Source organism: Chiloscyllium plagiosum, chromosome 16 (assembly GCF_004010195.1).
Source record: "Chiloscyllium plagiosum isolate BGI_BamShark_2017 chromosome 16, ASM401019v2, whole genome shotgun sequence".
Taxonomy (NCBI): domain Eukaryota; kingdom Metazoa; phylum Chordata; class Chondrichthyes; order Orectolobiformes; family Hemiscylliidae; genus Chiloscyllium; species Chiloscyllium plagiosum.
Window position 1 is genome coordinate 65,897,809 of NC_057725.1, and position 11,091 is coordinate 65,908,899.

An 11,091-nucleotide genomic window follows, 5' to 3' on the forward strand; every position below is an offset into this window, starting at 1 on the left:
TCCTCTGGCCCCTCCCCCCCACCACCTCTTGTCAATCTCTGGTGTGATCCGATCTTACCTAGTTCTCTGCACCTTGGAAATAGTCTAACACCCAGACCACTGTCTCAACCCTCCCCAGACAAATCCTAATCTGTTCAGGAGAGACTGGGCTGGTCGGCAAAGATCCCACATTTTCTAGATCCGGTTCCAGTCCCCTCGGAATCCCAAGTTGTCTTTCCCCTTTCCACACACTTTACTCTTGTATCTGTAAGATAACCAGCAAATTGTACTGGATTAGCCCGGACAGTGCTATTGTTGAGGTCTTTTCCCCACCTGCAGGGCACCAATGTGGGATGTGTCCTAGGCCCCACTGTCCTGGGGTCAGGCCTGTAGCCCAGTGTAAAGGCTATGTGTTCACTGTGTCTGAGATGTGCTCTGTTTACAGGGAGGCTGTATCACCAAACTGGAGGGCTTCATCATGGCCCACTTGAAGATAATCGGGGCAGTGGGAATAGGAATCGCCTGTGTCCAGGTAGGAGCACTGTTATGCACAGACAACAGAGATCCATTTATCCCCCCGCGCCTGCTCCTCCAGCCAGTAGGATCACGTGATCCCACCTGGTCCCAGTGTAGAGCTCTCCAGTGATTTCCCGGTTGGTCCCAGTGTGGAGCTCTTTGCGTGATCTCCGCCATGGTCCCAGTGCGGAGCTTTCTATGTGATCTCCGCCATGGTCCCAGTGCAGAGCTCTCTGTGTCATCTCCCTCATGGTCCCAGTGCAGAGCTCTCTGTGTGATTTCCCGTATGGTCCCAGTGCGGAGCTCTCTGTGTCATCTCCCCCATGGTCTCAGTGCGGAGCTCTCTGTGTTATCTCCCCCATGGTCCCAGTGCAGAGCTCTCTGTGTGATTTCCCGTATGGTCCCAGTGCGGAGCTCTCTGTGTCATCTCCCCCATGGTCCCAGGTGCAGAGCTCTCTGTGTGATTTCCCCTATGGTCCCAGTGCAGAGCTCTCTGTGTGATTTCCCGTATGGTCCCAAGTGCGGAGCTCTCTGTGTGATTTCCCCTATGGTCCCAAGTGCGGAGCTCTCTGTGTCATCTCCCCCATGGTCCCAGTGCAGAGCTCTCTGTGTGATTTCCCGTATGGTCCCAGTGCGGTTATGGTCCCAATGTGGAGCCCCCTTTGCCATTGGAGGGGGGTAGTGGGGGGTTAATGTGAAGATACGGTGAACACGGAGACTGTGTATGACTGACACCACATTCTGATCTTTGCAGATTTTCGGAATGATTTTTACCTGCTGCCTGTACAGGAACCTGAAAGCGGACACTCCCTATTAGAGCTGGGACTTACCGAAAGCTTCCTGTCAGCATTCCCATCTCACCATTCCTGTTCCCCTGCTCCCCAACAGGATGTGACACCAGAGGCCTTAGAAAGACCCTCACCCCGACACCCCACGGCCGCCACCCCTCCCCCAGCCTGGGACATTTCCCCCCCCCCCCCATTCCGCAGTCCCACTGCCCCTCTCTGGGACATTCCCCCTATCTACCCCCAGCAGTACGCCATGCCCTGTGTTGAGCTCTGACACTGTGACCCTCAGGAGCGACCATGTACAAACACCATTGGGGCATGTCACCATGGAGACTCTGGGCCTTTTGATGACTGACTGTCCTGGCGGAGCTCCCCGCTGGTTGTACATTATAACGTCACAGGAAAGTGAATCTGCCCCTCCGTTCTCTCCCCTCCCATGCCCTCTGAGGGGAATGATGGAGGCAGAGAGGTGGAGAAAGGGAAGAATGCAGTGGGGGGGGAGAGAGAGAGATTGGCTGCTGGGTATATACCATGTCACACCCTCACACCCCTCTGTCAGGTATGGGTAGCAGCATTCAGTACGAATGGGGATGCCCATTCTCCTTGGGTCACTTTGGCCTGATTTCACAGACCCCTGACACCCACATCCCCCGCTCCCCCCCCCACCCCCCCACCCACCTGGGCCTCGACACCAGTCTACCCCTGCCCATTCCCTGGGTCCCAGTCCCCCCTCTTCTCCTGGGCACTGGGCACTGCCACCCCCTCCCCCTGGGAGACTGAGCTGCAGGGCCTCTTCCCCTTGACCTCACCCCCCCACCCACCCCAAGCCACCTGATTGGTACACACCCTGTCCAGGACGGTGGGGCCAGATCCACACTCCCCGCACCCCTGATATGAGAGGGAGGACGATGAACGTGTATTGCTCAGGAGTCCTGGCCTTCTCGAGGTGAACACAGTCCCAAGTCACAGGTCAGCGCTGGGGGCCGCTCAATGTCACCACAGTCTGCAGGGAGGGAGGGGAACATGGTGGGACAGACCGTTAACCAAACATTTAACATTTAAAATGGTGACTGTAAACTCTGCTGGCTCTGTGCCTGTCTCGATTGTGTGCGGACAAGTGATGTGCCAGTCTCTGTGTGTTTAAGGTGCTGTGGAGCAGAGTGTGTGCCCAGGATCTCTGGGGGTCTCTGCTCCTTCTCTCTAACCTTCTGTTATATTGTTTAGCTGTCGCTGATCACAGTCGGGGAGTTCTCCCACGCTGTATTTTTATATTTACTGTACAAATAAAACCAGTCTAACACCAGACTCTGTTCTTGTGAGATATAGCACAAAAGCTCACTAACACGCCACAGTTCTGAGCAATAAAACATACATTCTGCCAAGGACCCCCACACTGAAAACCTTCACTCACATCAAAATACTCCACAGCCTTCCCTTCAGGCATACTCCCCACAATCCCTTGTGCTTGGTCATTGAGAATCACCACACACTCACCGAAACACCCAGTACAAAAAAACGCCAAACACCAGGCAGGCTCTGTCTGACATTCCCCAATCCCGGGAGTGCTGTGAAATACAGCCAACAAACACCAGGCAGGCTCTGTCTGACATTCCCCAATCCCGGGAGTGCTGTGAAATACAGCCAACAAACACCAGACTGGGTTTTTTTTTACCTCATGAAATAACTATTTCTCGATCCCCGTATGTCATTGCTACAGAGCACGCAGGCAATAAGCAAATGATTACAAAATAGGCAACGTGCGCTTAAAATTACTTTCGGAAATGACCAAAAAGCCATAATTGTTCAGTAGTCGTTCAAGATAGAAGCTGGAAACATCCAGATATATTTGTCAGACTGGAATAGGTCATAAACTCCCCGTCAAAAGCCTGGTTTTCCTAGATTCTTGTCAGGCAAAGGAGTTCATTTACTCCCACTGCTACACCCCCAAAGCAAACGTTTAACGAACCCCATTTTTGTCTCCCTCCCCCACCCCTTTTGAGTTCGAAAGTATCTGAACCGTCTGAGAAACATTCTTCTGTTAAAAAAGAGTGACCCCTCGGGTTCTGGGCTTGCCCCCCCATAAGAGGAGACATTTTTTTAATGTTCAACCATCCTCTAAACCTTCATAATTTCCTGTTGTACCTGCACACTGACTTTATTTGTGACTCCTGCACTTTTTTAACAAAAAGCCTAGAACTCTCCAAACCGCAGTGTCCTGCGATTGTTCTCTGTGTAAGTATTGCTTTGCTTATTTTTGTTTATTCTGTCTGCTCGAGTGAACAATATCACATGCACCTCCCCACATTATCATCCATCTGTCCATCTGTACGACTTGTCTGCAATCTCCTCTTCACAACATATTTCCCTATCGATCTTTGTGGCACTATCCCTTCACTCTCCTCAGCTCGACATTTTAAATAGTGACCAGTGCAGCACAGGGACAGGCCATTCGGGCCATCACGTATGTGCTGACCATGATACTGTTCTTGCACATTCTCCACATCCCTCTATTCCCTGCCTGTTCGTTTGTCTGTCTAAATGCCTCTTAAACATTGACGTTGTATCTGCTTGTACCACCCCACTGACAGCACATTCCAGGCACCTACCACCCTCTGTCTCGTACACCCCTTTCACCTTAAACCTACACCCCACCCCTCCATCGAATTGAACATTTCCATCCTGGGACAGAGACCCTGACCCTGACTCTTATTATTTTCTGTGCTTCTGACAGGTAGTCCCTCAGCCTCCGACACTCTAACAATAACAACCTGGGTTTGACCGACCTCTCCTCGTAGCTAACACACTCTAATCCGTGGCAGCATCCTGGTTAATGCCTCTAACACCCTCTCCAAAGCCTGCACGTCCATCCTTTCGTGTGGTAACCAATGTGGCCTAGCTAAAGTTTATACAGCTGCAGCAAGTTCCCAACTTTTATAATCAATGCCCTAGCTAATGAAGGCAAGCATGACGTGTGCCATCTTTACCAACTTGTGTCGTCACTTTCAGGGAGCTGTGTCCTTGTACCCCAAGATCCCTGTGATATGAATGCTCCCTCTCATTTACTGTATACTCTCCTCTTGCATTTGACCTGCCAAAATGCATCACCTCACACTTGTCCAGATTAAACTCCATCTGCCATTTCTCCACCAACTAATTTATATCCTACTGCATCCTTTGGCAACCTTTCTCCCTAGTCACAACTCCACCCACTTCCGTGTTGTCTGCAAACCTATTAGTCAGACACCCTGCATTTTCATCCAAATCATTTGTATAAAATACAATTCACTGTCCCTTGTGGAACACCACTGGTCACAGACTTCCCATCAGAAAAGTACCCCTCCACAACTACCCTCTCTTCTGTGACCAAGCCAATTTTGTATTCAACTTGCTAATTCACCATCTTCTGGAGCAGCCTACCATAAAGGACCTTCTCAAATATAAAGTCCAAGTGTGTAACATCCACTGCCCTACCCTCATCGATCATCTTCATCACTTGCATCGAAAAACTCAAAAGTTTGACAGACTTCACAAAACCATACTGACTATCCCTAATAAGTTCATTCTTTTCCAAATGCGAGTGAATCCTGTTCCTAAGAATCTTCTCCAGTAAGTTTCGTACCACTGATGTAATGCTCACTGGCCTGAAATTTCCTGGATTATCCCTGTTGCCCTTCTTAAACAAAGGGACAACTTTAGCTGTTCTCCAGCCTTACTGCACCTTGCCTGTTGCTAAAGAGGATACAAATTCTCATCAACCTGTTCAGAGATATTATGACACATCTGTGGAGCAGGTGGGACTTGAGCCAAGACCTCCTAGCTCAGAAGTAAGGACAGTACCACTGCACTCCCTAAGTCCCCAATCCCCTATTCTATGTCATTGATACAAACTGTAAAAGCTGTATGTGGTGTGGGACTTGGGTGCTCCCTGCCAAACAGACAAAGGCCTGTATCTGCACACCACTCCCTGGTGTATGCCCGCCAGCTAGTCTACACATCATAATATATGATCCCTTTACATCCTGAACTGTTATACTGAGTACAATCACTTTAGATGTGAATGTCTTCTCGAAATCAAAGTGCAGTCTGCCTTTGGGCTGACCCTTATCCACAGAGTTTGTGACCTCTCTCAAAGAACTCGCAATACGTTGGCTCGAGGTTACTCCCCTTTCACAAAACTGTGCCGATGTTTCCCGGTTCTCTTGAAGTTTCCAAATCTGTAGCAATAAGGGAGTCTAGCACGCTCCCCATGACGGATGTCCAGCCAACTGCTCTCCAGATTTTGATACCTTCCTCTCCCTCCTTCTGGAATAGAGGGGTTATCGTTGCCACTTTCCAGTCGGATGGAACCCTCTAGAATCTAGCAACATTTGGAAATGTGTCACCAGCTCATCCGCAATTTCATTGTACTAAGCTGAAATCCATCAGAATTGGAAATATTCCCTGGAATGTCTCCACCAGCTTCTCTATTGAGGTAGTTCCTCACTGGAACCAAGAACTAAGAACAGTACAGCACCGGAATAGGTCCATCGGCCCTCCAAGCCTATGCTGCCCACAGGCATACTGTGCCCTTCCGTACTAAACCTGACTTCACTTACAGGATCTGTATCCCTCTGTTCCCTTTCTATTCATTTATTTGCTTCCTGAATCTGCTTCCACCACCTCCTCTGGCTGCGTGTTCCAGGCATTTACCACCCTTTGTCTGAAAAACTTGCCTCACATATCACTTTTAAACTCCCCTCCCCCCTCGCACCTTGAACCTGTGTCCCCTATTAACTGACCCCTCCACCCTGGGAAAAAAAACCTTATACTTTCCACTAACTCTGCCTTTCACAATAGAACATAGACCAATATAGCACAGAACAGGCCCTTCGGCCCTCAATGTTGTGCCAACCTCTTCACAGCTCGTTCCCCTTACACTATCCCATCATCATCCAAGTGCTTATCCAAGGATTATTAAATCTCCCTGTAATCGGATAAACTTCTATCAGGTCACCCTGCATTCCGGTGAAAACAAACCCAGTCTACCCAACTTTTCTTCTTTGCTAAAATCCCTCACACAGGACAACATCCTTAATCCAAAGCATCCACATCCCTCTGGTAGTGTGGTGACCAGAACTGTACACTGTATTGCAAGTGTTCACCTCATAATGTCACAGGCTCAGAGCACTTTCAGATTGATCAAGGGAATTATAGATTGGGAATATCTGCCAATGTAATGGTTCATGGCTGACCCCTCACAAACCTGTGTTTATGGGTTGTTTCCAATTGAGACCCTCCCCTCCTGTACTGAAGATCTGACTTGTAGCTCCAATGGTTTGGGTGATGGTTAGTTCTGCTTCTCTGCTGCCAGTGGATTCCAGGCAGGTTCGTCCCGACCCTGGGTGGAAGCTCTGTCCTCTGTGATCTCTTTGTCTTTCACACTGAGAACAGGCCTTACTCCAAAATGTCAGCAAAGTTCCCTCATCGCAAACTGTTTGCATTATCCACAGACATGGTCCTTGGTGAGGGTCGAATTGACATGCAGAAGAGTTTGACAGAACCCATTCACCAAGAAAGCCGTCTCATTACGCAGTAATAGTCACACACACAGTTCAGTCCACTCACACCGAAATCAGACACTACACGAACCCAGCAGAATCTGTTCACACATCAAACACAGGCCAACAACATAGCAGTCCAAATACACATCAAACACAGGCCAACAACACAGCAGTCTAAATATAGAGCAAACACAGGCCAACAGCACAGCAGTCTAAATACACAACAAACACAGGCCAACAGCACAGCAGTCTAAATACACAACAAACACAGGACAACAGCACAACAGTCTAAATACACAACAAACTCAGGCCAACAACACAGCAGTCTAAATACACAACAAACACAGGCCAACAGCACAGCAGTCTAAATACACAACAAACACAGGCCAACAGCACAACAGTCTAAATACACAACAAACACAGGCCAACAATACAGCAGTCTAAATACACAACAGACATAGGCCAAAGCCCAGCAGTCTAAATACACAACAAACATAGGCCAACAACACAGCAGTCTAAATGCACAACAGACACAGGCAAACAACACAGCAGTCTAAATACACAACTGACACAGGCCAACTGTACAGCAGTCTAAATATAGAACAAACACAGGCCAACAGCACAGCAGTCTAAATACACAACAAACACAGGCAAACAACACAGCAGTCTAAATACACAACAAACACAGGCCAAAAACACAGCAGTCTAAATACACAAAAAACACAGGCCAACTGCACAGCAGTCAAGGTACACAAACAACTAAAGCCAACAACACTGCAGTCTAAATACACAACAAACACAGGCCAACAGCACAACAGTCTAAATACACAACAACACAGGCCAACAGCACAGCAGTCTAAATACACAAAAAACACAGGCCAACAGCACAGCAGTCAAGGTACACAAACAACTAAAGCCAACAACACAGCAGTCTAAATACACAACAAACACAGGCCAACAGCACAGCAGTCTAAATAAACAACAGACACAGGCCAACCGCACAGTAGTCTAAATACACAACAGACACAGGCCAACAGCACAGCAGTCTAAATACACAACAGACAGAGGCCAACACACAGCAGTCTAAATACACAACAAACACAGACCAACAACACAGCAGTCTAAATACACAACAAACTCAGGCCAACAGCACAGCAGTCTAAATAAACAACAGACACAGGCCAACCGCACAGTAGTCTAAAAACACAACAGACATAGGCCAACAGCACAGCAGTCTAAATACACAACAGACAGAGGCCAACAACACAGCAGTCTAAATACACAACAGACACAGGCCAACAACCACAGCAGTCTAAATACACAACAAATTCAGGCTAACAGCACAGCAGTCTAAATACACAACAAACACAGGGCAACAGCACAGCAGTCTAAATACACAACAAACACAGGGCAACAATGCAGCAGTCTAAATACACAACAACCACAGGCCAACAGCACAGCAGTCTAAAAACACAACAACCACAGGCCAACAGCACAGCAGACTATATCCACAACAGACACAGGCCAACAACACAGCAGTCTAAATACACAGGAGACACAGGCTAACAGCACAGCAGTCTAAATACACAACAAACACAGGGCAACAGCACAGCAGTCTAAATACACAACAAACACAGGGCAACAATGCAGCAGTCTAAATACACAACAAACACAAGCCAACAGCACAGCAGTCTAAAAACACAACAACCACAGGCCAACAGCACAGCAGACTATATCCACAACAGACACAGACCAACAACACAGCAGTCTAAATACACAACAACCACAGGCCAACAGCACAGCAGACTATATATACAACAGACACAGGCCAACAACACAGCAGTCTAAATACACAGGAGACACAGGCCAACTACACATCAGTATAAATATACAACAAACACAGGCCCACAGCACAGCAGTCTAAATACACAACAAACACAGGGCAACAGTGCAGCAGTCTAAATACACAACAAACACAGGCCAACAGCACAACAGTCTAAATACACAACAACCACAGGCCAACAGCACAGCAGACTATATACACAACAAACACAGGCCAACAGCACAGCAGTCTAAATACACAACAGACAGAGGCCAACAACACAGGAGTCGAAATACACAACATACACAGGCCAACAACACAGGAGTCTAAATACACAACATACTCAGGCCAACAGCACAGCAGTCTAAATACACAACAGACACAGGCCAACAACACAGCAGTCTAAATACACAACAGACAAAGACCAACAACACAGTAGTCTAAATAGACAACAGACACAGGACAACAACACAGCAGTCGAAATAGACAACAGGCACAGGCCAACAACACAGCAGTCTAAATAGACAACAAACTGAGGCCAACAGCACAGCAGTCTAAACACACAACAAACACAGGCCAACAGCACAGCAGTCTAAATACACAACAAACACAGGCCAAAAACACAGCAGGCTAAATACACAACAAACACAGGCCAACAGCACAGAAGTCGAGGTACACAACACACACAGGCCGATGTAATGATGCCGAGATGTAATGATGCAGCGATATAATGATGCAGCGATGTAATGATGCAACAATGTAATGATGTGGCAATGCAGTGATGTAATGATGCAGTGATGTAATGATGAAGCAATGTAATGCTGCAACAATGTAATGATGCGGCAATGCAGTGATGTAATGATGCAGCGATGTAATGATGCCGTGATGTAATGATGCAGCAATGTAATGATGCAGTGATATAATGATGCCGCGATGTAATGATGCGGCAATGCAGCGATGTAACAATGCAGCAATGCAGCGATGTAATGATGCAGCGAAGTAATGATGCATCAATGCAATGATGCGGTGATGCCGCGATGCAGCAATGTACTGATGTAGTGATGTAATGATGCAGCAATGTAATGATGCGGCAATGTAGCAATGTAATGATGCAGCAATGTAATGATGCAGTGATGTAATGATGCAGTGATGTAATGATGCAGTGATGTAATGATGCAGCGAAGTAATGATGCAGTGATGCAATGATGCAGCTATGTAATGATGCAGCGAAGTAATGATGCAGCAATGTAATGATGCGGTGATGCAGCGATGTAATGATGCCGCGATGTAATGATGCAGTGATGTAAAGATGCAGCAATGTAATGATGCAGCGATGTAATGATGCGGCGCTGTAATGATGCAGCGAAGTAATGATGCAGCAATGTAATGATGCAGTGATGTAATGATGCGGCGATGTAATGATGCCGCGATGTAATGATGCAGCGAAGTAATGATGCAGCAATGTAATGATGCAGCAATGTCATAATGCCGCGATGTAATGATGCAGCGATGTAATGATGCAGTGTTGTAATGATGCAGCGATTTAATAATGCAGCTATGCAGCGATGTAATGATGCAGCAATGTAACAATGCAGCAATGTAATGATGCAGCGATGTAATGATGCGGCAATGTAATGATGCGGCAATGTAATGATGAAGCGATGTAATGATGCAGCGATGTAATGATGCAGCGATGTAATGATGAAATGATGTAATGATGCAGCGATTTAATAATGCAGCTATGCAGCGATGTAATGATGCAGCAATGTAACAATGCAGCAATGTAATGATGCAGCAATGTAATGATGCAGCAATGTAATGATGCGGCGATGTAATGATGCGGCAATGTAATGGTGCAGCGATGTAATGATGCAATGATGTAATGATGCAGCGATGTAATGATGCAGCGATGTAATGATGTAGCATTGTAATGATGCAGCAATGCAGTGATGTAATGATGCAGTGATGTAATAATGTAGCGATGCAGCAATGTAACGATGCAGCAATGTAATGATGCAGCGATGTAATCATTCATCAATGTAATGATGCGGCGATATAATGATGCGGCAATGTAGTGATGCAGCGATGTAATGATGCAGCGTTGTAGTAATGCGGCAATGCAGCAATGTAATGATGCAGTGATGTAATAATGCAGCTATGCAGCAATGTAATGATGCAGCAATGTAATGATGCAGAAATGTAAAGATGCGGCAATGTAGTGATTCAACAATGTAATGATGCAGCGATGTAATGATGTAATGATGTAATGATGCAGCGATGTAATAATGCAGCTATGCAGCAATGTAATGATGCAGTGATGTAATGATGCAGGAATGTAATGATGCTGCGATGTAATAATGCCGCAATGTAATGATGCGGCAATGTATAAGTGCAGTGATGTAATGATGCGACAATGTAATAATGCCGCATTGTAATGATGTAGCAT

At 46.9% G+C, this 11,091-nt stretch overlaps 1 protein-coding gene across 1 annotated transcript in view; it reads left to right on the forward strand.

Annotated features, from left to right (window-relative positions):
• The window catches only part of cd151l (CD151 antigen, like), a 35,393-nt gene extending 33,382 nt beyond the window's left edge, over nt 1–2,011 (forward strand). Inside the window, exons 6-7 of the mRNA XM_043706436.1 lie at nt 407–511; nt 1,250–2,011. Of these exons, the coding sequence (XP_043562371.1) occupies nt 407–511; nt 1,250–1,312 (168 nt within the window). The 3' untranslated portion in view covers nt 1,313–2,011. The remainder of the gene's footprint in view (nt 1–406; nt 512–1,249) is intronic.
• The last annotated feature ends 9,080 nt before the right edge of the window (nt 2,012–11,091 follow it).